Below are 27,712 nucleotides of genomic sequence, written 5' to 3'. Positions count from 1 at the left end.
CCAGAGTTGAGCAAGCGAAAATTAATTATGGTTTGACCTGTGCATTTCAAATTATATTCCTATAAGTAAGTACATATGTACGTGCGTACCTTTGCGAACTGGGAGTAAGAAAAATAATGTTTCGTTTTCAATCATCTGCTTAACGTCAGTTCAGATTTTATTAGGGTGAATTAACTTTTGTTTACATCAAAATATCCAATTAGATTCGTCTACCTTATGAAATTTAATTATATCCATTTGATTTGCATTTAGAACCTCATGCTTCTCCTCAATTGAGGGAAGGGAAGATCGAACAAGGAATATGATCAAGCTTTACACACTGAAGTAAGATTCGACTTTCCTGAAAGCCGATGATTGGATAAGGAAGGGAACAGTATCCCCATCTCTCGGAAAACACTTGACTATTGAGTTAGGTTAAATATTCAGTTCACTCGAAAACCTAATGATATTAAGATGATAAATATTAACGTTATATTCGATAGAAAATGTCATAATTCATGTTATATTGATTTTGTTGTAACCGCTTCAATAGGAAGTTTAGGAAGTCTGATGCCCTAATGAGCTAGCAATATAATTTTTGGAGTGAGATGAATTCGTTTTGCAGGGCAGTTAATAGCAGTAAATATAGGATCTCTCTGATATCGTTAGAACTCTCTCTAGATGATGCAGATTCTTCCTGACACGCACGGGTAAGGAAGGTCTGTCCACCACATAATGGTTAGGATGATTCAAACGGTAACACAAAGCAGTAAGGGAAGAAACTTTGTCCCCTCATGTAAATGGTCCACTGGAGTCACGAGGAGGAACACTGTCGCAGTTCACAGCGCGGCATTCTGACTGGTATAAATACTTTTCCATTGCGTTGCACTTATATTCGCAGACCACACTGAAGCCGCATAACTAACCACACAGACGGACCTATTGTTTTATAACATGGTTTCCTTATCAGCGCCCCAAGTGCTACCGGTTAGCCCCTTGAGGAATTCGTTCCTACTTTTCAATTTATCGCAGATCATTGTGGCTTGCGCGGAACCCTTGAAAATGCTGTCGAATTTGACTCCAAGGATTTTGGGCTGTTTAGTGGTGGGAATTATGTGCCCCTCGACCTGCACATTCGGCTTTGTTGTTGCATAGGTTAGGATCTCAATGCGGTCTGGAGGGCGCAGAAATCCGGAAACCTAGGGGTTAAGCAGTTTCGGAGCTATGTTCTAACCTTGAGGAATACCTTGTTTCACTCTACGAGGCTTAGACTTCTTCGGATTCATTGGATATGTGATGAAAGTCATTACGTCCCGTTTTGGTAAAATTGCTTTGCCTATTTCTTTTTTTTTAAATTGTGTGTTTGAATTTTGACAACATAATGTCATAAGAGTAATCGGCTTTGTTACCAAAAACCACTTAAATGTATCCAAGTCCACAGATCGAGTTGAATTGTGGGATTGTTGGAATGTAGCCTGACGCAGTATCGGTTGGCGGCGGTCATTTTTCAGCCATAAAGAGCTCACGTGTTTATGATCACATTTACTGTGATGTTGCACCAGACCAGTAGAACAGACTTCCTGGTGGCTAGAATTTCGAAGAAGGTTAGTCTTATCGAGAGCTAACATCAGCGTTTAATGAGAGTATTTACAAAATATAATATTTGGATTCGAAGTCGAATATCCAAGAATATTGCGGTTTACAGATGTACCTTCTTAATAATAAAATAATAAGACATACGCAGAACGCAGGGCAAGGGATTACATGACACGCTGCACCTCTTCCACTGCCCATCCAAAACTAATCGTGCGGGTGTGCACCAAACCAATGCAGCACAACTCCTTTTTGAATTTGGAGTTAGAAGCAGAGCCAGATTAGAGACGAAATTAGAACAAAAACAGCAGTACGAGTTGCTACAACAACAAAAACGGACACACTATTCAGCGGAGTGCCTTGATTCCGGCTATCAATCACCTTGAAGTCTTGCGGTTCACATTCGATAGCTTTTCGAGTCAGAAGTGGGAACATGGTTCTCAAGTCTCTTGTCGGCAGCAATTAGGGAGCTAACAAGAAATCCTTTGCCGACTGTTGAGGGCTACTCGATCTTTGTTTAGTCTACCAAAGTTAGTGGCACGCATTGAAAAATTTTTCAATTCTGCAAGAATGCTGCATTTGGAACCGCAAATGGGTTCTCCAGGTTGTTCTTCTATATGAGGAGACGAAGTGGATACACATTGTGCTGTTATTTGTTAGAAGAACAAATAACAGCACAATGTGTATCCACACTCTTTTCGCATGTTCTCTGATCAAAATTCTTCATTTGCAAGTTCCCTTGTCTCTGTTGGTAACTTTTATCTTAATTGTTTATTTGATCGTCAAATTCTTAAAGAATCCTTTTCAACATAAGATATTCTCTTCCGCCCCTCCCTATATTCGATATTCTGATGATTTAAGCAACACTTGCTTGTGGAATTGTCTAAAATTCGTCGTTTAGATATTGTAATTGGAACTAACTTCTGTGGCAGAAAATGGTCGACTTTGGTCTTGGTCTATATATATCGTTGTTTTGTTGATTATGGCTATATTTTTCAACGAAAATGTTTCAAATTTGGATTTGACACAATATATACCAACCTCTGTAGCAGACAACAGTCTACATAGGCTCTCGTTGTACTTGAGCACCCATATAACGATATTTGTTATTCTGATGATATTGGCCACGCTTTCTTTCGGATTTGTCAAAAATGCGTTATTTAACCTCATAATGGGATCGTCTCGCTATGGTTGAGTATTGTTTAAATTGGTCTACTTTATCCTAAATCCTCCCATATAACGGTATCTCAAATTCGCAATAGATAACAACGGCTGTAGCAGATAATTTTCCATGTGGGCTTCTGGCCTTTAATTTATTATTTCCTACAAGCAAGAAATATCCCACTTCAGCGATAGTTTTAAGCATGACTAAATAGCGTATACATCGTTGCTTCTAATAATCGTGGACGTTACTTCTTCGACAGCTATTGGAAGTGAAAAAAAACTTTGTTTTTTTATTTTTTACTCCAGACTTAAGCAATTTTTTATTGTTATTCAAACTTTTCCAATGTACGCTTACTTGGATTATACTAATTAGCTAAAATACACAATTTTTTTCTTCGTTTTAAAAAGGTAATGTCTGGCTTTGGATTTTTTAACTCATGTTGGAGGGTATTAACATTTGACTTTTTTCTTTAAAACAGTTTAACCCCCACAAAAAAGGTTAACACTGGACTATAAGTTAGCATGTACCCAGTGAGCCGCTACCAGTTTACCTTCCGAAGAGGGAATTAAAGCTACTCTATCCGTGACTTTTGTTTTAGCTTGTGTTTTTTATTGTACAGTTCTATATGCAATTTCTAAAAGTTTTATGTAATTCTGTTATGTTTAAAAGAATAGCTATAGCATGGACCATAGAACTTCTTCTTGCGCTGATACTCTTAAGGTGGCCATTCGGCTTGCATCCATTTTACCCCCTCTTTGTCTTTTGACCTCTAATAGAAGATCATAGTTTTATTTTTAATTGCATTGAAATAACAATAGCTCAACTCACAGCATCATTCGGATTTGTCAGTGCAGTACAATAATAATTATTGTAAAATTCTTATATGAACATGTGGATGGATTTGTTGTATTCCATTGCTTTTGTGGCTTTGTACTCCCGTCCAGCGATGTACGAGCAACTATAGATTATTGTCCACTTTTATTTATAGCACTTTTCAATTAATCGTTTTCCCCTTTTGTCAACTGTTTTACTAGGTAACCACAGCCGTCTCCTCGCCATGTCATGTTTTCTTGTTTTCCCGCAGTACAAAATTTAACTTAAGGTCATTCAATGTTGTTGTGTTTTTATTAAAATTAGTAAAAAAAGCAACTTTAGCTTTAAACGACGAGAGCGATAATGCCCAGCTCTAAGCAGATGCACTACGGAAAAATGTTATAATGTTTGTTGTGTTTAACAAGATTAAGAGTTGTTTGTGGGCCATTGCATAAACATATCCATTTATCATATGCTTGCCACATATTCTCTCTTATTGGTCCTTTCTGTGTGTGGTTGTTCTTCATCATCTTTAGCATTTTGTTGGATGTTGCATTACATGTTTGGTGCTTGGATTCCAACAACCATCTACCTATACATTTGTCCGTCCCAAAACTCATCATTTTAGTAGTTGTTGCAATCCATCCAACCTTCCAACCATCCATCCATCTATCTATTGTTATCGCACAGTCAGTCAGTCTGCTGTTGAATATTTTTTGTTGCCATTTCTTCCTCTTTGTTTTGTACGTAATTTCATTTAAAACGTTTATGGAGGCCACAACAACCACTATTCGCCCAAGAACCATCACCAGCTAACAGCAACACCAATGTCATTTAGTCACAATTTGTATGTTGCAGTTGTTCGTGAATACGGTGAGAGTCTTAAATGGGTTCATGGTTTTTCTACTTAAAATACGGGACTTGGTTATGAAGAAGGCGATAATGTGGAATGTTATCAGTTTATTTTGTGGGCGAAATTTTCATGTATCGTTAGAACTATCCAATTTGTTTATTTTGGAGTATAATTGAAGAGACGTTCTTGAAACCTCATCATCGTAGGTAGGGTATATTTTCTCATGCTTAAAACGAGTTTGTGCTTCTTGAAAATATGAGCGGTGAACCTAATTTCGCTGTTTTACACCACCGATCTTTATAAGTTGATCATAGACTCGAGGAAGATACCAGTCATTTTTTGCCATGTTTTTTATGTCCTGTGTTGATGCTGTTACCTGATTTGCAACATAAAAGGACAAGGTGAGATAAAAAATGGAACAAAGTCAAACGCCATAATTTTTATTTAATTTTTTTTTTAAGTTTTATTGAATGAAAGCAAAAAATTTCGGAAATAGCATCAAATTTTAGAATAAGTTTAGATTTGTTCGAATTGGTCACCTTTGGCACGAAAACGTCATACGCTGCCCGAATGTTGCTCTGCGGTATTTTGGCCCATTCCCGACGAAGCGCTTGCTTGCCTTTCAAAACACTCCAGACACAATAGTCCAACGGATTGGTATCCGGAGATTTTGGTGACCATTGTGCGCTGGAAATGAAGCGAGGAACCTCATTTTGTAACCATTCTTGGGTTGGAATGTCCAAGGTCTTCGGCCAAAATGTTTGCGAGCCCAAGGCTTTAATACACCCTTCAGAATATTTTCGCGATAATATTCGGCATTTATTCTGATGCCACAGTCGATTAATACGAGCGGAGAGCGACCATCGGCTGTTATGGCGGTCCATACCATCACCATGGCCGGCGGTTGAGTTCTGGTAGCCAGCCGACCTCTTTAGCAAGTAAACACGATCATTTTGTTTGTTTACAAGCTGCTGGACAACGAATATTTTCTCATTGGAGAAAACCATATTCGGCAGTTCACCACTTTCGGTCAAGCGAAGCGGTGTAAGTTCTTGCACTTTTTGGAATTTCAATGGCTTTACCCCGAGCTGATATTTCAATATTTGCCGAATGGAACATTATGATATGTTCAGCACACGAACCATTTTTCGGCAACTGCGACGCGAGTTTCGATCAAGTCGCTTCTTTACTTTTCGAACCATTTCTGCTGATGTTGCTGTTTTTTCCGTCCACTTCCTTGACGTCGGGCTAAGCTACCAGTATCACCAGCCGACCTCTTTAGCAAGTAAACACGATCATTTTGTTTGTTTACAAGCTACTGGACAACGAATATTTTCTCATCGGAAGAAACCAAATTCGGCAGTTCACCACTTTCGGTCAAGCGAAGCGGTGTAAGTTCTTGCACTTTCTGGAATTTCAATGGCTTTACCCCGAGCTGATATTTCAATATTTGCCGAATGGAACATTATGATATGTTCAGCACAACAAGCCATTTTTCGGCAACTGCGACGCGAGTTTCGATCAAGTCGCTTCTTTACTTTTCGAACCATTTCTGCTGATGTTGCTGTTTTTTCCGTCCACTTCCTTGACGTCGGGCTAAGCTACCAGTATCACTGTAACGAGCGATGGTACGAGACACAAAAGATTTATTCACATTTAAATGCTGGAGTGCTCTAACGATAGCCACTTGTGATTTTCCAGCCAAATATAAAGAAATTACACTATCACGCTTGAATTCCATCACGAATAAGTTTTTTTTTTTCTGGAAAATTCTCACCAAAATACAAAAGCTGTCACTGGAAAAATTTTAACAGCTGTCGGACGAGTGGCTTAGAAATGACAGCAGTTTGAAGTTGGTTGCAGTTTTTTCATATCAGCCTATATAGCTGAAATGATCAAAATACTGGATCCGTACAGACAATTTTCTGTCACAGGAAGTAATACCCATTGCGAACTTCAAGTACTAAGTTTGAGATAATTCTGATGAAAAGTATAGCTAAAATGATTCCATTCCCTAAAAATGATCCCATTTGGGAACACGAATTACCAATTTATAACAAATTCGGGTTATAATTGTGACAAAAACAACCAAAATTCTTTAAAGCTGGAGGTACAGTTAAATGAGGGTCATACTAAAACATTTAACTATACGAATTTTTAAAAATTTTCACAATTTTTCCTCTTTTGGTAGAGAAAATAACAAGAAGTAAACGAACAGCATCTTGTAAAACATTTCATAAAAAAGCTGATCAAAATAACTTTGGCGCCAATCATAACAGCAGAAATATTTTAATGCAGATGACATCTTTAAATTGACTTAGAATTTTATGTTGACCATGAATATATATACTTTATGGGGTCTATGACGAATATTTAGAGGTGACACGGAAATGACAAATTATATATACCCAAAGATACCGTCCTTAACGAATACCTTCCTGCATCTTCAAATGAAAAAGCTGGAGTTAACACCTTAATAAATAAAATAGCTTTATTTACATTTTCGTTATCCATTTTTGTTAATACATTTATTGCTTTTTTCTTCAAGTGACTAAAATGAATTGTTAAAAAAACAACTGACTTTTGAACAGTTACTGGAATTTATATATAAAAATTTTCAACTCATCTATTGTCAAAGATAAGGACAGGACATAATTTTCGTATAAAGTCCTTTTTGCTAATTATTGACACTCGCTGTACAGCGTTGTCCTCCACCTCCTTCTAATATCAATATGACAATTTTACATCAGCTACTTCTTTCTATCTGTGTATGTCGTCCTACTTTATGTTGGGGGTAAGTCTCACTCACTAAATGGAAACAACAAATGAAGGAATAAAGAAAAAATTGACCCATATCGGTTAAAGGTTACAATGAATGCATTGCCTTCACAATAACTTACATTCCTCTGCCAGCGACGGCGGCGGCGACAAAGGCAACGACAACAAGAGAGTGAGCAACAGTAACACGAAGTCAGGCAAGCAGTCGGCAGTCAACCATTAGCGAAATAGGGCAAAGTGCTGCTGTGAAGATCTAAAACAAAAACACAAAAAAGCACGAGATAAAAACATAACAACATTCAGAAAACGAAAAACAGTGGAGCAGCCTTCGCGAACAGCAAGAGGAAGTGCTGCGGTGGTGTTTATCGTTCATAACGTTTTGTGTGTAGTGGGGTGATGTGTTTGTTCTTTGTGGGCTTTAGGCAACCTCCAATTTCTACTCTCTCCTTCTTCGTTTTGTATGTTTGATGACACGAAAGACAACTTTGTAAAAGATGCCAAACACTGTTCTTAAAAAGAAAATTCTTTACATTTGTTGCACCATAATTTATATATCTATCAATCTATCCACTTTCTATTCTCATAGAAATCCAAGTGAAACCGAAAAGAAGTTAACAAAAGAAACAATAAAAACACCTGCAAAAAAAAAAAAATAACTGTGAAAATTCAAGTGCAAAAGTAAAGAAAAACGAATACAAAAAATCTCCCTCCATTCTCTCTCTTTGCAACATCCACAGTTACGTCTCTCGTAACGGACACGGCGACCCTCGTATGTAAACACATTTCCAAAAACAGAACATTTGCATCGGCGACGTCAGTGACAGACAGCCAGCGTCATTGTACAAAGCTTACAGCAACAATAATAATTGCCACACAACAAAACTAGCAGCAGCGACAGAAGCTGCAGCATCATCATCGGCAGCCAGTCGGCTACTTAATTGTGTCAGTGTCTTGTTTTGTTGTTGGTGTGTCATTGTTACTTTACAAAAACACACGGCGGAATAATAGAAAAAATATTCTCCTATTTTGTGAATACAGCTTGGTGGTGTTAGTGTTCGATTGAATATCCTTCGTTCTATCTTCGCCAACAATTCGTTGTCCTCGTAATCGTCCTCGACAGTTACAGTGCAGTGGTCGCCGTCGTCGTCGTCATCGTAGTCGTTAACGCCGTTGCAGCAACAACTTTGTAACAGAGTCTTAACTACAACAACTACTTCTGCTTCTTGCTTTTTGTTCTATTTTATTAAGAATTCTCGCGCATACATTTTCACCTTGCATCCGTATCCGTTTTCTTTCTTTATCGTGTTTCCGTTTGAGTAACCTCTCAACAAATTTCTACGTGCAATCAACAAAAACAACAACACAAACGTATTACAAAAACAAAGAGAAAAAAAAACAGAGCAAAAAAATAAAAGTAAACAAAACGAACGAAAATAAAACGACAAAAGCAAAATCAACACCAACACTCAACGACAACAACAAAAAAACAGCAAAAGAACTTTAAATAAAAAACAAATACATTATTAATTTAGAAAAGCAAGGAAAACACGCAAAACAATAGTCACAGCAGCAACAACAACAACAAAGAAAGCAAAAAAACAACAAAAACAAAAAACAGCTTCCACACACGACGATGTTTACGGGTAAACTACAAATAAAAGTCTGCGAGGCGAGCGGTTTACGCCCAACAGATTTTCAAAAACGACACAATTTAACCTTCGGCAAATTAGCCGACGAACAATTAATTGATCCTTATGTTTCGATCGACGTCGATGATTCGCATTTTGGTAAGTAGAAATACTTCTTTACATTCTTTAATGTTTTCACATTTAAATTCTTTAGAATATCTTTAAAAAAATTTATTGGTTTAGCTATCGACAGTCTGCTGGCTTTATGGGGTTTTCTGTTTATGGAGGACCAGTGTGATGACTTCTATATTAAGAGGAGTCTTAGCATAAGTTCTTTTATGAAAGCACGTTTGCATACAAATTTTTATCTGACTTAACTCCGATAATTGACCAATCACAATAAATTAGAGTGTGGAAAAATTATATTAGATTATTAATTATCGAGGTTAACCTGTCTAAAAATTTTATATGTAAACTCGGTATAAGTTGACCTTGAAGATAAAGTTTTAATGATGTTTATGGGGCTCACATATTTTCAAAACTTTTTTGTGTATGAAAATTGCTGTTACTTTAGGTGTATTTTTGCATATTTTGCCAAAAAAAAGAACATACCCCTACTACAAAAAGTTGAACAATATTCCCATCTCACTTTTTACACCACGAATTTGTGTGAGGTATAGAGGGTATATATTATTTGATACGTCCAAAACGTGCCTTATCGAAAAAAAAAACGGATTTGGATCAAAACCATTAGGAGTCGATCTGAAAGTGTCTCGCCGCCCATTATTCTATCTGTCTGGTTGTTGCGCACGATAACTCTCGAAGGATGTATCCGATTTGGTCCATACTAAGCACATCGTAATATTATCAAACTTAAATCAAGGAGGCTTATAAATATGCTTTCAACAGGTGCAACAGTGAGATCGAGAAGTCCAAAAGGTTATCATGGGTGTGTTTTACTGAGTCTATAGAAGATGTCAATGAAACTTTCAGATTTTGTAAAATTTTTTCAAACGACTCTAAATCTATTGGAAGATGGAAGTTGGACTGACTATGGTCTAGAGACTTTCAATCTTTTAGCCAGCATTAACTTTCCGGACAGCATATATGCGAGAAATGATGGACTGGCAGAGCTACATAGTCAGCACTGTGGGGTAGAGGAGGTGAGTCTGATTGATAGAATTGTAAGCACCCCCAAAACCTTATGGTGTGTATTATTATGACCGGACGGCATTATTCTCGACATGTTGCAGCATGCATCGACGATTGTCTGCGTCTCTCTCACATTCCATCACTATGGAGTGAAGTTACAGTCACTTATATTCCCAAAGCGGAGAAACCAAGTCATGTACTTCCAAAAGACTACAGGCCTATCAGTTTTTCGTCTATTCTGTTGATAACTCTGGAGAGACTAATAGATATTTAGATGCGATTTCTACTACCCTTGACTTCGATAAACACTGCTCAACATGACTACATGAAAGGTAAATCTGTTCAAACTGTACAGCTTGATGTCGTGGATTGTGTGGAGAAGAACCTGAACGACGAATCGAACGAAAGAGCCTTCAATAATGTCACACTTGAGGCAATTCATGGTTCCCCTACAAAACATAGTTTACCACCACTCCTTATTGATTGAATTTATGTTCTGCTCAGTAGATGGATCATCAAATCAAACATTGGAGAGTGCTTTGTCAGGAAATCGGATACTATGGGTACCCCCAAAGAAGGGGGGGGGGTTCTTTCACCCTTACTCTGGCTTCTAGTGATAAACAATATACTAAAGGACCTGGAACATGACGGAACAAAAGTAGAGACTAACGCTGACGATGTGGTTCTGTTGATTGCAAACTTGTTTTAGATCTCATGCAGGGAGCTCTTGTGAAACTCTCTAGATGGGCACGATGCAACGGAACCTATCTAAAACTCATAAGGAGGCGAAATATCCCAGATTTTTTGCTACCAATGCTGGATGGAGTTATGTTAAGCCTGTCAACGGAAGCTAAGGAACATCGGAAAAGGAACATCGAGGAGCGAGAGAAGAGAGGCTTAGTACGCACTCTATTCTTGTAGGAATTCTATAGGGATGAGTTGGGGACTTAAGCCACATATAATCAAATGGTTATATGAATCAGTTGTTCAGCCAATACTAACTTATGAAGGGCAAGCTTTAGGCAAAGCTAGGATATTAAACATTTTCAAATCTTGTACCAAAATTCACTGTAAAGACCGTCGACTGAAACCCATTTGCGTAGCACGTCGTTTGGTCGATGTCGACGGCGCTTCCATGACATCCTCAGGTACAGCAGCAATAGTCTCTGCAGAAGGGATACTCCACGCGCTGGCAGCATCTTTTATTTTGCCAGTCTCTTCGAGGCGAGCCGCTAAACGTCACAGTGTTTCACCAATAGCGAGGAAATCTGCGACTATTAGTCAAATAATTGTATTTCGCATGTGTTTACTACAAAAAGGTCAAAACAAAACTGACATTAGGGACCAATCGTTTAAATTATAGCAACGATGAATATTTAGAGGTGCTTCCCAATTTGGAGGGTATACAAATATTATGTATCTGTGTAGGAGGAAGTATAAAATTGGGTTGAAACTTTGCCTTATATTTGTGTCAAATGTGAAAATGGCCATTATCGACCCACTGCTTTCAGTACCTCCCACAAAAATTGGCAACTTTTTTGAACACTTACAAATCGCGTAAAGTGAAAAATGGTTTATATTTATATCCACTAGGTCGACTCCTTTAGATACCTCTAAGTGAAACTCAAACTCTATACTTTGAAATATTTCAGCCGAATTTAGACGAAGTGCATATTCATATTCTTTGCTACTTATAGTTACAGTCGGGTGTTATTTTTACAAAATATACTTCAGAAGAAAACGTCGTTTTTTACTATAAATCGCATTTCAGTTGCCTGAAAAATTTCTTTTCAAATTTATTATTATACTCCGGATTTCAGTTCCAGTTATCAGTAGTGAGTAGAGTTGTGTCAATCCAATTTCAGTTCCTAAACGTATGAGTGATTCATAACTTTTATATATTTCATATCACTCATACGCCTAGTTTTCATAAAAACTAACGAAAAACGAAGTCCACGGAACTAAATAAGGAACTAGTTTGTTTGACACATTGAGTCATAGCGTATACTTTGTTAAATTAACCTGTCGCTGATGGTCGTCAAAACTGAATGAAACTTAATCTAATAGGGTTCTTCATTTTATTTTTTACTTTTCTTTCTGCACATTATTATTTAATTAAAATTAATAATTAATTAAATATTTATAATAATATTTATGTTAATTAAAAATTTAACTATTTTCATTTCTTTATTTCAGATCGCTCAACAACACGTCCAAAAACATTCGATCCCGTTTGGAACGAACAGTTCGTGCACGATGTAACGAATGCAAAAAACATAAACTTAACAGTATTTCACGATGCAGCACTCCCACCGGATGACTTTGTGGCAAATTGTATAATACCTCTGGAGGATATTATGCAACATGAAAGCGGCGTACCGGATCTATGGGTGAATTTAGAACCTCAAGGAAAAATCCATGTTATTATAGAACTTAAAAATAAAAATGGTAAGTGAATAATGGATACGATAATAATTTTAGGTGGGAGAAGAATTGATAAAGTGGATTATGTTATGTATATTCATTGTATGAACTATAATCGTATAAATCATGAAACATTTAGGATGGAACTAACTCGCCAAATTTATTTAAATAAAATTGGCTCATAATAATATATAGCTTTGGTGTATATGTTCAAACGATTTTAAATTGAAGGAACAGGATATGAGATGAAAAGGCATTAGAAAAACAGTACAGAGATTTGAGTTTCGAGCAAATTCCATTTAAAACTGCTAACGTCAGTGGACTCACATTTGCCAAATTTTATCGAAATCGATTCAGATATGGATACAGCTCCAATATATATCTTTTCTCGATTTCATGTTTATTGTGCGCCAAATGGTTCATATAAGCCCGAATTCAATGGATTTTGGCACATACAAACGAATTTAGCCCGGAAAAAGTGTATTAAATTTGACGAGAATCGGTTAAGATATAGCTTTATGTCCCATATATACAGGGTGAGGTAAAAAATCTGCAACAAAAATCTTCAAACGCCATAATATATACATTTTTTTTAAAATTTTAGAATGAGTTTAGATTTGTTCGATTTGGTTAACTTTGGTTAACTTTGGCACGAATTATGGCCTTCAAACGGCCAATGAAACCGTCACACTCTACCCAAATGTTGCTCTGCAGTATTTTGGCCCATTCCCGGCGAAACGCTTGCTTGAGGTGATCTACACTTTGATATTTTTAGTACCTTGCATTCCAAAATACTCCAGACACAATAGTCCAACGGAATGATATCCGGAGATTTTGGTGGTCATTGTGCGCTGGAAATGAAGCGAGGAACCTCATTTCGCAAACATTCTTGGGTGGCGCGTGCTGAGTGCGATAATGCTGAGTCCTGTTGGAATGTCCAAGGTATACGGCCAAAATGTTTGTGTGGCCAAGGCTTTAATACATCCTCCAGAATATTTTCGCAATAATATTTGGCATTTATTCTGATGCCACAGTCGATTAATACGAGCGGAGAGCGACCATCGGCTGTTATGGCGGCCCATACCATCACCATGGCCGGCGGTTGAGTTCTGGTAGACAGCCGACCTCTTTGGCAAGTAAACAAGATCATTTTGTTTGTTTACAAACTGCTGTACAACGAATGTTTTCTCATCGGAGAAAACCAAATTCGGCAGTTCTTCATTCTTTAGCTCTTTTGATTCCATGTTCTGTCTGTTGCGGTGTAGGTTCTTGCACTTTTTGGAATTTCAATGTCTTAACCCCGAGCTCATTTTTCAATATTTGCCGAATGGAATTTTGCGATATGTTCATCTCCCGAGCCTTTTTTCGCCACTGCGACGCGGATTTCGATGAAGTCGCTTCTTTAATTTTCGAACCATTTCTGCTGATGTTGCTGTTTTCTTCCGTCCACTTCCTTGACGTCGGGCTACGCTACTAGTATCACTGTAACGAGCGATGGTACGAGACACAAAGGATTATTCACATCTAAATGCTGGAGTGCTCTAACTATAGCCACTTGTGGTATTCCAGCTTAATATAAAGAAATCACATTATCACGTCGAATTCCATCACGAAAAACTTTATTTCCTGGAATATTCTCACAAAACAATATAATGAGCTGTCACTAGAATAATTTGAATTGAATAGGTCCCTTTATGTTTCTCACAGGGAAATTTATACAAAAAAAGAAAAACTCATAGCTCTTTGCCATAACCCTATACCAATTTTAGAATATTTAAATAGAGAGAGTAATTAATAATACCTCAAACTCACCAAACAAAATTCTTATTTTTATGCATCGTTTTTGTTAGTCAGCTCTTCAGCGACGATGTAAAAAATGTTCAGTATAAAAGTCAAGTCAGTCGTGTAGTATCGTTGCCAAAATGTCTGTTAAATCTACATTTAATGGTCAGTATTTAAATGAAAAACGTGTATTTTCATTAAAATCTCAAATGTTCTCCCACCAATTCTTTGAATTGTTGCGAAATTCGTGTATCTATTTTCGAGGTTATTGTCAACAGTTGCAATTAGACTGTAGAATCATTCCAGTATTTAAAAAAACTTGTTTTTATATATTTTTTTTTTATTTGGATTTGATTTTCATCGGTGCCGGAAGTATTGCTTTTAGACAAGCCGAGTGTACCAATTATGATGCATTGTAAACTATGTCGTAATAAAAAGGAAATTAAAATTGTTAAAAGCCTATGTCATGGAATTGCTGAGGTCCGGGCCCCTCCAAAATGGTAATTATATTCTCAGCCATACGCCTAGAGAGGGTATCATCAAAATAACGATTTTAGACGCTAGGTCTCTTCTACGTTTCAGGAAATTTGAAGTCGATCTAGCGATGTCCATCCGCCGTCCGTCTGTATGTCTGGCTGGTGCGATCGATAACTCACGAAGGGAGTATCCGATTTGTGTCCAACTTAGTACATAGTAATATTATTATCAAAGTTAGATCGAGTTCGGAGGTGGGCAATATCGATCAATTCCTTCTGTTACCTCCCCCAAAAATGGTCGAAATTAATAAAAAAAATATTTTACTGCAGAGAAAGGATATTCCGATTTTGCTCCAACTTGTAAATCCTAATATTTGCATCAGTGCTAGGTCAAGTGCGAAACTCCACTTCATCAAGTACCTTCCCCACAATGGTGAATATTTATAATTCTTATGTGATGTATAAGTCCGATTGTCTTCAAATTACACGCATTACATGATTTTTATTGACCCAAGGTCTAGGTATGAAGATGGAATATACCGGTCTACTCCATCTGTTACCTCCCCCACAAATGATCAAAATTTAGAACACCCAAGAAGCGCATAAAAGGCAAAATTAAAATCCGATTTCATTCAGATTTGGTACATCTTAATATTTAAATCAACACAAGATCTTCTATAAAAATGGTAGAGATCGTACCATTTCTTCTGGTACCTCCCCCACATAGGGTTTAAGATTTTGAAAAACCAAACGAGCATAAAATCCGAAATAGGCATCCAACTTCAAATTTCACACGTACAAACATTTTTGCTAACACGTGATCTGCTCTGAAGATGATATATATCTGCGAACACCTTCTGGTATCTCTCGTAATGGTTAAGAAAGAAATTTCTGGCTACGTGAGATTATACCTGAACTACCACTGCTTAGAAATAAACTTGGCTTTAAATAGGTATTATGTTGTCTTTTGAAAGAGTTCCGGGATTTAAAGGATAATTACATCCTTTTTCGATCCTATTAATTCTCAGTATAGTTACAAACTGCAATAAATACGTACCAAGCGAAATATATATTTTTGGATTTGAAATGATTTATTTAAAAAATAAATAATTAAAAATAATAATTTATTTATTTTTTTTTCATCTTTTACAGATCAAACCAAAGATGTTGCGGTTGTTGAACATGCCGTATGTGGCGCTGGCGCCAACAAAGAATTCAAAGAACGAGCTGGGTTTAATCGTCGTCGTGGCGCTATGCGACGACGTGTACATCAGGTATGTGTATAACAAAACTGAAAATATGGACCCTCCCTCAAACATATATTTTACGTATATAAGGGTTTTCCAATAAGAGGTGTTATTTTGGTATTCAAAGATTTTCTTTTCAAAAAAGTTTGGGAGGTTTTTTTTTATGATGAATCATCTATTTTCCGTAAAGGAGCAATGGTTCCATCCAACTCCGATCAATAATGATATCTCTATAACGCAATTCATTTACCGCAACTGTTGATCCAATAATCGCTTCGCACCATAAACCTCAGCAACAAGTCACACGTGGAGGATGAAGAGGTTTTTATCAGGTCTTCCCAGCGTCAGATGCTTAAGGTATTTTTATGGTTTTTGTCATACTTTTCTACCGAATTCGCTTTAAATCGGCAGTTTGTATTTCCAGTGGGTAGAAAACTACCTTTCAAAGAACTGTGGATATAGGTCCAAATTATGGTATAGACCCCCAGATAATAGATGTCCGTAAAGATATTTTCAACTGTACGTGGAAAAGACACAAACCACACGTAGGATAGATAGTAAGTGGGGGATACTTTCCGTATAAATGGAAAATAATTTTTCATGACTATACCCTACACCAAAAGGTGGTCAGGCAAAAGGAAGCGAGATAGACCCATAGTTCCTTCAGATGATCTGCATAGAATCACATTCTGAGTCGATTTATGCATGTCCGTCCGTCCGTCTGCCCGTCTGTCCATATATTTTTGTAAACAAAGTACAGTTCGCATTTATTGCCCGATCCACATGAAATTTTGCACAAATCATTTGCTTGGCCCAAGGACGGACCCTATTGAAATGGGATATAATCGGTTCAGATATAGCTATAGCTCCCATATATATTTTTCATCCGATTTGTTGTATTTGTTACCCACAGCCGTAATATGCACTCCGTAACAACGATATTCAGGGAAATATATCAAATACAGCTCAGAAATATCTTTGCCAAATTTTATAGAGATCGGTTCAGATTTGGATATAGCTCCCATATATATCTTTATCTGATTTCAAATTAATTTTGCACCAAATGGGCAATACAAGTCCGAATTTAAAAGATACAAATGCTTCGGCATATTTAGTCCTTTGAATTTTAAATTACAATTATAATCATAGCGTGTATGATTAAATTCTCCCATAAAATCTTTTAATTGTTATGTGGAGCTCTATAAAATTAGCAAAGTGGTGTAGGGTATCATAAAGTCGGCCCCGCCCGATTTTAGGACTTTCTTTACTGTTTTTTTTTTGAAAATGTATCTATCAAATTCAGGGATATTGTAGACAAAAGGGCCCATTGTACTGAAAGTTGAGAGATACATTTTCAGAAAACTCGAAAGAGCCATAAGTGTAAAGTGTAGTCCATCCTTTAATTGGTTTGTACTCGAGACTTTTCATTTGAGACCCGTTCTCATTCCGCACAATTTTTATACCCGTGTAGTATAGCTTATCACAAAATAGTATAAAGTATATATAGGGTACTACAGCCTATGGAAAAAATATTTATGCAAGGTCTTCATTCCAATAGTATTTTTCTGGTTTTTTTAAATTTTTCAAGTGTCTTCCAAACTTACAAGAAATTGCAAAGAATCGCTGACATGTTTCGCAAGTTATGACAGATAAAAGTATTGAAAATTGTGACATTGTTGTTGAGGTACCAGAAGGGTTTTGCAAATATATATCAAATTCAAATTAGGTATTGTGTTAAAAAAAATATTTGTATGTGTAAAATTTAAAGAGAGTTGGATGTTTATTTTACTTTCTTTGGAAATTTTGTATTTCAAAATCTAAAACCCTATGTGGGGGAAGTACCAGAAGAATTGGTCCGATCTCTGCCATCTTTATAGTAGATCTTGTGTTGATGGAAATATTGAGATGTACCAAGTCTGAATGGAATCGGATATTAATTTCGTGTTTTATGAGCTTCATAGGTATTCAAAATGTTGTCTCTTTGTGGTGGAGGTACCAGAAGGAGTAGGCCGATATATCCTATCTTAAAAGCAGATCTTGTGTTAGTAAAAATAATGGAATGTGTGAAAAACGAAGAGAATCGGATACTTATTTCAGATTTTATGATCGTTTTGGTTATTCACAACTTTAACCCTATGTATGGGAGGTACCACAAGGAATGGTCCGATCTGTATCATATTTTTAGCAGGTCTTGCGTTGATGAAAATATTGGGATGGAATCGTATGTTAATTACGCGTTTTATGAGCTTCGTGGGTATTCCAATTTTTACCCTTTATGGGGGAGGTGCGAGAAGGAGTGGACCGATATATCCCATCTTCACAACAGATCTTGTGTTAGTAAAAATATTGGGATGTGTGCAATACGAAGAGAACCGGATGCTCACTTCGGATTTTATAATCGGTTTGGTTATTCGAAACTTTGATCGTTTGTGGGGTAGGTACCAAAAGGAATGGACCGATATATTCCATCTTCACACCAGACCTTGGGTTTATAAAAATATTGTGATGTGTGTGTTATTTGAAGACCCTTTGTGGAGAGAGGTGTATGTCACACCCACAAATCACATGATGCAAATATTAGGATTTGCAAAGTTGGAGCAAAATCGGGATTACCCTTTCTCTCTCTGTACAGTAAATTATTTTATTTGAACATGTTGATGTTTTGTGGGGGAGGTACCAGAAGGACTGGACCAATATTGCTCATCTCCGAACTCGATCTAAGTTTGACAATAATATTACGATGTACCAAGTTTGGATCAAATTGGATACTCCCTTCAAGAGTTATTGTGCGCACCAGCCAGCCGTCCAGACAGACGGACGGACGAACATCGCTAGATCGACTCCAAATGTCCTGAAACGGATTTGGTCCAAAAGAGACCTAGGGTATAAAACCGTTCTTTCGATGAGGCACGTTTGGGCCGTATCAAATGATTTTATACCCTCTCTAGCCATATAGCTGAGGGTATAAAAACAAATCCTCTTTTCGACCTATTTATGGAATTTTCGTTATCGACTTATGCCTACAAGTAACTTTGAACGACATGCCATTGTTAATATATGGATGTGTAGATTTGTTTGTAAGTCATTATTATTACCAACATTTACTAAATAACCCCTTGGATAGTGTGGGAATTGTTCGAAAACCTCAGCATTACTAAATTTTTTAAAAATACAAAATTTGTCTTCCTGTTCTTTTTATTAAGGTAATTTTTTTAAACTTTCTTTCAGGTTAATGGTCACAAATTTATGGCAACATTTTTGCGTCAACCAACATTCTGTTCACATTGCCGGGAATTTATTTGGTATGCAAATGCTTGTTGTGTCGTCTGTCGTCTATGATGATAGTTTCCTTTTTAATTCCATATATATATTTCCGAAACCATATCACATTTTTTATATTCGATAATTTATTATTTATTTACTTTATTTTAATTTAGTAATTAACAAACTTTTGGTTTTGAAGGGGTTTGCTTCTTTATGGGATTTGGAATTGTTTTTAAAAAAATATTTGTTATGTTTTTTTACTTTTTAGATGCTAGACTTGAATACTTTTCTTTCATTCTTTGGGTTTTAGTTTGGATTACTTGTCATTGCTACTTTATGCTTTTATATTTTTGGTATTTATTTTGGTTGCGCTTTCATAGATTAAATCGATTTTTCTTATTTTAATTTCATGGTGCTCGCAGATTTGATTTCTCGTATTTTATGTTTTTTTTGGTTTTTTTGGTTTATTTTTTATTTCAACGTATTACATTTTTTTGCATCTCTATTGACTCCTTGATATCATCACCACCATTACCACCACTAATTACTCTTGCCACCCACCCAACACCCAACACCCATCCCCCACCCACATCCATCCATCCATCTAACCTATCTTAATAATAATCACCACCATATATTTTATTGAGTATATTACCCACACATACAATATACAAGCTACGGAAATTTTTTGCCTTTACAGGGGAATTGGTAAACAAGGATATCAGTGTCAAGGTATGTGTTTTGTTTGTTATAAAGAAAAAAATCAAAAAAAAAAAGATCAATTCCTTAGAAAGAACTAAACTTAATTATATTGCCAAATTATTACTATTTTCAATGTGTGTTTTTCCGTGTTTTGTTTTTTAGTTTTTAAAAACTGGTTTTTCATTTCATTACACATACATGAACATATATACACACAAGCACACCCTTTAATACTATTGGATGTAATACGTGTTATAAATATTTCTCCTAAACTAGCTTTGCTTTTATAATAAACACTTTGTTAAGAAAGAGTTCATAAGTCAGAAGCATCGGTTGTATGAAAAAATCAGTTTGTTCAAACTACTCGTTTTTTAGAAAGCAAGGCAACAGTCGGGCGGGAACATCCGACCCTGCACCACCATAATGCGGCAAAGTTTGTGTAGATTGGAAACGGAAAATATTGGAATATAAATTTCCAGGTTCGCCATCTAATTTAAAATTACAGATGTGGTTAATATTACGTTGCTCCGATCGAAAAATCCTGATAAACTCCAATATTTTCCAAAAAAATCTTTGTCAGATAAACATTTCTTGAAATAATGTCACGAAAAGTTTTGACGTTTTTAAAGTCCTCTGTCAAAAATAATGTTTAGAAACATAAATTCCTGTATAAATTTCCCTAAATACCCTATAGCTGACTATATACATAAAAAAAGTGTGCAGGTGTGATTTCGCCAATAAGTGAATAGAAATTTTTGGTATATTTTCACACTAAAGTTATGCTTCAAAATTATAAGCTACTGCCAAGTCCTAATACCGTGCAAATATTTGGCATTGTTTATTTTATAAAAGTGACCTAAAGAGAGACTGCAAAGTCATGAACAACAAAGTATATATATTCTTGATAAGCGTGAAATTCTAAGTCGAGATAGAAGGCTTAAATTTCGAATACATTTGTATAAATAAGAAAAGTCTGACCACGTTTTCGTATGGCTCCCATACAACTGTATCTACCGATATTCAGTATTTTTACGATTTAGAGTTGGTAACGAGTTCTATCTCCTGCGACAGAACATTGTCTATATAGGTCCACATATACCTCCGGATATTTGGTATTTCTACGATTTAGATAACATATTCTACCTGTTGCGACACAACATTGTCTATAAAGGTGCGTGTTTTCTTATAGCCCCCATATAACAGTACCTCCCGATATTCGGTATTTGAACGATTTAAGCCACATTTTCAAACGGAATTGTCTAAAATTCGGTACATACAGGGTGAGATGAAAAAACTGCAACCAACTTCAGACTGCTGTAATTTCTAAGCTCGTCCGACAGCTGTTAAAATTAGTTCAGTGACAGCTCATTATATTGTTAACAAGCGTACAAAAAATTTTGGTGCGAATTTTCCAGAAAAAAAGCTATTTGTGATGGAATTCAAGCGTGATAGTGTGATTTCTTTATATTTGGCTGGATATATTTGGCTATTGTTAGAGCACTCCAGCATTTAAATGTGAATAAATCTTTAGTGTCTCGTACCATCGGTCGTTACCGTGATACTGGTAGCGTAGCAGTGGCCGAAAAATGGCCCGTGAGCTGAAAATTCCGCAATATTCCATTCGGCAAATATTGAAAAATTAGCTCGGGGTAAAGCGATTGAACTTACACCGCAACAGAAAGGAAATACACTCAAAAGAGCTAAAGAGTTGCTTGGCCGAAAGTGGTGAACTGCCAAATTTGGTTTTCTCCTATGAGAAAACATTCGTTGTCCAGCACTTTTTTGTTTGTAAACAAACAAAATAATCGTGTTTACTTGCAAAAGAGGTCAGCTGAAAATGTGCACCTTCGGTTGGCCACCAGAACTCAATCGCCGGCCATGGAGCTGGTGTGGCCCGTGGACTGCCATAACAGCCGATGGTCGCTCTCCGCTTGTATTAACCGACCGCGGCATCAGAATAAAGCCGAATATTGTCGCGAAAATATTCTGGAGGGTGTATTAAAGCCTTGGGCACGCAAACATTTTGGTCGCAGACATTGGACATTCCAACAGGACTCAGCACCATCGCACGCAGCATTCATCGCACTCACCAAAATACCGCAGAGCAACACTCGGGCAGCGTTTGACGGTCTCATTGCCCGTTTGAAGGCCACGTTTCACTTTTTTTCTACAGCTCCCCTAAGTTTCGCAACTTAACGATTTCGGTATTCTGATGACTTTAGATAAATTTTTCAGGGAATCGTTTGAATTGTGGTCGAAGACTGCTGGAATAGGCTCATTATTTCTTTTATCACTTATAAGGCAGTACCTCCAATATTTGACATATTTAAAAAATCAATTTGACAGTTGAAATCGCTATAGATAACAACCATCATAGCAGGAAAACGGTTCCGTCGACTTTACGTAATTTTTAAGGCTTTTTTTCCAACCGATTTCATCGGTAAAAATGGAAGTGGATCCAATATATAATCGCGATTCTTTAACTTAAAAAGGGTTTTCCCTTATGGTGAAGGGTATTAAAGGTTCGGCCCGGTCGAACTTGACGCTTTTTTACTTGTTATACCCAAGACCACATATTGGTAAGGGTATTATGTCTTTGTACATTTGTTTGTAACACAGAAAAGGAAGCGAGATAGACTCATATTTACTTTTGAGAATTGAAATTGGTGAGAATCGATTTAAATTTAGATATAGCTCCCATATAAATCTTCAACTGATTTCGGGTTGCTTGTGCACCAAATGACTAATGTCAGTCCAAATGAATGAATTTTGCCACATATGACTGAATTCAGTCAAAAAGCAAGTATATAAAATATAGTGAAAATCGGTTCAGATACAGCTATAGCTTCCATATATATGTTTCATCCGATTTTGGGTTTTAAGTCTCTCACATGCGTAATATGCCCTCCACAATAATGATCTTTGTTACCAGATATCACATACAGCTCGGAAATATCTCTGTCAATTTGATTCGAATTTTAGATTTTAGATATAGCTCCATAGCTCCCATATATATCTTTATCCGATTTCAGGTTTATTGTTCACAGAATGGCTAATATTAGTCCATATGACCTGAATTTTGGCACTTCCGACGGTTAAGATTAGGAGATAGCTCTTATATATATCTTCATCCGATATATCAGAATTATTGTGCACCAAATGGTTAATATCAGTCCCAATGTACTGAATTTTGGCAATTACGACTGAATTCAAACTATAAACCAGTACTTCAAATTTGAAAATCGGTTCAGATACAGCTCCCATATATATGTTTTATCCGATTTGATGTTTAAGCCCCTCACATGCGTAATATGCACTCCACTCCAACAATTTTCTTTGGTACCAGATAAATTATGGAGCTCTGTCAAATTTAAGATCTGATCAGATTGGGATATAGCTTCCTATATATCTTTATCCGAAATCCGTTCAGATAGCTATAGCTCCCATATGTATGTTTCATCCGATTCGGCGTTAAAGTCCCTCACATGCGCACTCCACAAGAATGATATTTGATATCGGGCATCAGATACTGGCCAAATGTTATCGAGATCGGTTCAGATTTTTATGTAGCTTCGATATACAACTTCACCCGATTTTACTGTAATTGCTCACTTTATATGTACTATCAACCCAAATTGAACAGATATTTTCATATTCGACCGAATTTTATTGATCCGTCATATCTATTGCTTCAATAAATATTTTTAATATGATCCTTATCGAAGTCATATCATGCACTATACAGCAATTTTATTTGGTACTAGAGGTACAAAAGCCTCCTTAATATAAACTTCTTTGTTACGGGAGCTTTACTAAAGACTCATAGTGGTGTAGGATATCATATAGTCGGTCCCGCCCGACTCTTGACTTTTCCTTACTTGTTTTGTTGTTATTCTAAGTATTTCTTGAACGCAATAAAAAGGAAAATAGGCAAAAATCAATTACAATATATTGCTTATTGATTTTTAAATCAAAAAGTCAATTTCAACTTTTTAAATTGAAATACTGACAAATTTATGTTTGTTCGTAGACCAGTCTAGTTACCAGAAAATGTGTAACAGACAGACTTATTCTAAACATGAACTCTTTCTTAATAAATGTTTTTACATTCGGCTAGTTTCTTGTAGGCTTATTGCTTTAAATGTTGTAATCTATCATTGCTTCAAGTCCCTTTGTTCTTCCCCCGCCCTTAAAGAATACTTAAGTATGTATGTTGTTTGTTTTGTTTCTTTTTTGCAATACAGTTTTTCTTTGTCAAATTCTATCCAATATTGGTGATATATATTCCTTCCAGCAGCATATTTGTAATAACCGTGTCATGTTTTAGCTTTTAAAAACTATTCATAATTATTATTAAGTTTAATTTTATTTAAGTGTGTATTTTATGTTTAAATTTTTGAATACTCGTACATATTTCATGTTTAATTCTTGCGTACATATCATATTGTTTATTGCTGAAAAAATTCTTAGTCCGAACAAAAAATTTTGGTTCATAGGAATCCCAAAAAGAAACTCATTACCAAATAGTGAGTTTTAGAGTACATTTAGTAACTACTTAAAAACTGCATATTAATCTCCTATTTAAATGTTGACTCGCCATAGGAAATAAGTGCTAGGCAAATTGCCATGAAGAGTCAATATATAAGTTCAAACTCCCCTTTCGAATTCAGAAAATAAGTAATGTTTACATATCTCGATACAAATACTCAACAAAACTTCGTTATGACCTACTTACATATATCTACTGCACACTCCAGTGTGTCAACGGTTGTAGTGCCTAAATGACGTTTTACATCAGATTCAAATTTACTCCATATAATTTCAATTATATTTAATTGGGGCGAATATGGTTTCAGTTATAAAGAGATTTAATGTATTCGGATATTTAACTTCCAATTCATTGTAATATGTAGCATTATCCACAAAAGGATAGAGCTTTGACAATTTTCCTACGTTTAGACATAACCAGCAATATATAGATCCTTATGGAACCAAATAAAAATGTGGAGTATAGGATTAATCCAAATAACTATTTCTGAAAATAGAAAAACTTTTATTGTACCCTGATAGCATCCACCTTGGAAAGGAGAGTATATTAAATTTGCCATTTCGTTTGTAACTCCTCTATATCTTTGTCATAGACTTCATAAAGTTTGGCCACATTTTCCCCCCAATTTGTCTAAAAACTCGTATTTGCAGTTCGTTATGAGTTCTGGCTCCGGTGGCGAAACACGTTTTCGTATAGCTCCTGCCGATATTCAGTATTTTTATGGATCTACCTACATTTTTCCACGGATTTGTCTAAAAATTGTTATTTTTTGTTGTTAATATTTTTTTACTTGTTTTTTGTTTTAACATATTTGCTAGTAACCAAAAAAGACTTATTTCAATTGAATATTTACGAATGCCAAATTCCTAAAATTTGAAAGTTTCGATAACAGGAACTGAAAAATAATTTAACATTAGAAGTTAGGCCCTTTGTAGTTCTTGAATGTGTAGAGTGTAATTCTTAGTGTGTTTCTTACACACACATACACCATCCAATAAAGGTATTGAAATTATTTGCATTAGTGCTGATCCGGTGTGAAAATCGACAATATCGGTCCACACTCACAAAGGGTCAAAATTTTGAATAATTAAAAATCTAATAACAAAAGAACTAAGGCAATGATTTTCTTGAAACTTTGTACGTATCAATAGATATAATATGAATATGTAGTGTACCGATTTAGTCCTTCTGGTACATCCCCCTCAAAGGATCAATATTTTGAATTATTGTAACTCTCATAAAATGGGAAAAAATTCCAGTTCTTTTCAAGGTTCGCACATTGCAATATTTGTGCCAACATTAGATTTAGTGTAAAGATTTGATATGTAGGTCCATGCGTTGTGATACGTTTCAATAAATGGTCACATAATGGGGGATATATCTGTCGGCAAGCCGATTTAGGGGCTGAAATGCGCCACTTTTTCGAACATCAGTTTTTATAACCCCCACCACTCTATTGAGGATATATTAGCATGATAGACCCTACAAAGTATATATATTCTGGTCCTGGTTTTAGCGATGTCCGCTTGTCTGTCTGAAGTAATCACGCTATCTTTCGAACAAGTTTAGATAGAAGGCTAAAATGTGTATTTTGCCAGTGTATTTTGCCAGTAGGCAATGGACCATGTCGGTCGACGTCTTCGTATAACTTTTATATAACGGTACCTTCCGATATTCGGTATTTTGATTTTAGAGACATCATTCACCGTAATTGTTTCAAATTTCGTATTTAAAGTTCGTAATGGGTACTACTGCCTATGACAAAAAATTGCGTATGATAGATCACGTCTTCATATAGCCCCCATATAACGATACCTCCCGATATTCAGTATTTTGATGATTTTAGGGACAATATTCACCGAAATTGTTTCAAATTTCGTATGTGAAGCTCGTAATGGGTACTACAGCCTATGACAAAAAATTGCGCATGACGGTTCACGTCTTCATAAATATAGGCCTCTTATAATGGCACCACATATAAGGTCTACGAAATCGTATATTCCCCATATAACGATACTTTCCGATATTCGGAATTTTGATGACTTTAGCTACATTCTTCAATGGAATTGTCGGAAAATCCACACAAGGAGTTCCTTCTGAGTACTTTAACCTCTAGATGAGAATTGTGGTTCACGATATCGTATAGCCCCCATGCAACGTTACAGCCCATATTCGATATTTTGATGATTTTAGCGACATTTTTTACCGGAATTATTTTAAATTCAATATTTGAAATTCGTAATGGGTACTACAGCCTATGACAAAAAAATGTATATGCAGTGCCACGTCTTCGTATAGCCGCTATATATATAACGGGTTTCCTTTGAGCCATATTTTTCGACGGTTTTTTTTAAGTTCCCTCAAAATAGTGGATGGTGTTGAAAATTCGGCTGGCCGAACTTGGCTGTTTGTTTTCTAGTTTTTTAATAGGTAGACCTGTTTATAAAAATTACTTAAATGGCCCAATGGTTTCGGCTTCTTTAGTATAACTGGATAAGATCTATAATTTAGATCTTTATGATGTTGGAACCCTCCAGTGCCTCATTGATCGCCATTACCCAAAAAAGTAGGGTTCCCTATTAGCTCATTTCCTTTGGAATCCTCTAGGACGCTAAAAAACATTCTGCTGAATATCTTCAATAAGGGCGATATTAAGAAATGAAACCCAACAAATTGTTACGTAAAAATAATTCATACAAAGATATTTTCAAGTCTACATTTGGACACTATAGATCCATGCCGTCCGATTGAAGGCGTTTAAAATGGTATATTGTAAAATAACTGGAATTTAACACTTGGCATAATATCTCCTATAACAGACGAGTCCTCGATGCAAGCCCTTCACGGCCAGGGACTGTCACCTAAGCCTATGATCATGCTGTATAATTCTCCAAGACTGATATTTGAGGGTGCATAAGTACGCGCGATTAAAAATCTAAATTCTATTTATTTGTTTCTCGTTTCGGGTTCATTTTTTCGCATACTGCTGTTTTTATCTTCAAAAATGTACATCTGATGATTCAAAAATATACATTTTGCCCAAGATTATTTTGAACACGCAAGCAGGCACTTGGCTTGAACGCATAACTCACGTTCGAGTAGCGCGGTTTCTTTCCTTCTTATCACAGTCACATGTAAATATCTAAAAATCTGCTACTCTACTCGTTCGCAATGTTTATTTTTGTCAAGATAAGATGCGGCGTGCTATTTTGTTTCATCTTGGCTTCTTTTCGTTTTGCGGTAGTTATATTCTTTTTTATTAATAAACAGTATTATTTACTCCATAAAATGTATTGCTTTCAGAATG

At 36.1% G+C, this 27,712-nt stretch overlaps 1 protein-coding gene across 2 annotated transcripts in view; it reads left to right on the top strand.

Moving 5' to 3' along the window:
• Nucleotides 1-27,712, top strand: part of LOC101897861 (protein kinase C) — a 40,116-nt gene that overhangs the window by 1,355 nt on the left and 11,049 nt on the right. The window contains exons 2-6 of one of the 2 annotated variants that reach the window (XM_059126543.1): nt 7,768-8,968; nt 12,158-12,409; nt 15,796-15,917; nt 19,119-19,192; nt 19,855-19,886. In XM_059126543.1, coding sequence (XP_058982526.1) covers nt 8,815-8,968; nt 12,158-12,409; nt 15,796-15,917; nt 19,119-19,192; nt 19,855-19,886 — 634 coding nt within the window. In that variant the 5' untranslated portion in view covers nt 7,768-8,814. Of the gene's footprint in view, nt 1-7,767; nt 8,969-12,157; nt 12,410-15,795; nt 15,918-19,118; nt 19,193-19,854; nt 19,887-27,712 lie in introns of those variants that run through there. The other variant, XM_005185539.4, reaches the window with a different exon arrangement.

This window comes from Musca domestica, unplaced genomic scaffold (assembly GCF_030504385.1).
Source record: "Musca domestica strain aabys unplaced genomic scaffold, Musca_domestica.polishedcontigs.V.1.1 39, whole genome shotgun sequence".
NCBI classification, from domain to species: domain Eukaryota; kingdom Metazoa; phylum Arthropoda; class Insecta; order Diptera; family Muscidae; genus Musca; species Musca domestica.
The sequence above is the reverse complement of the archived record's forward strand: the minus strand, read 5'-3'. Positions and strand labels throughout refer to the sequence as shown.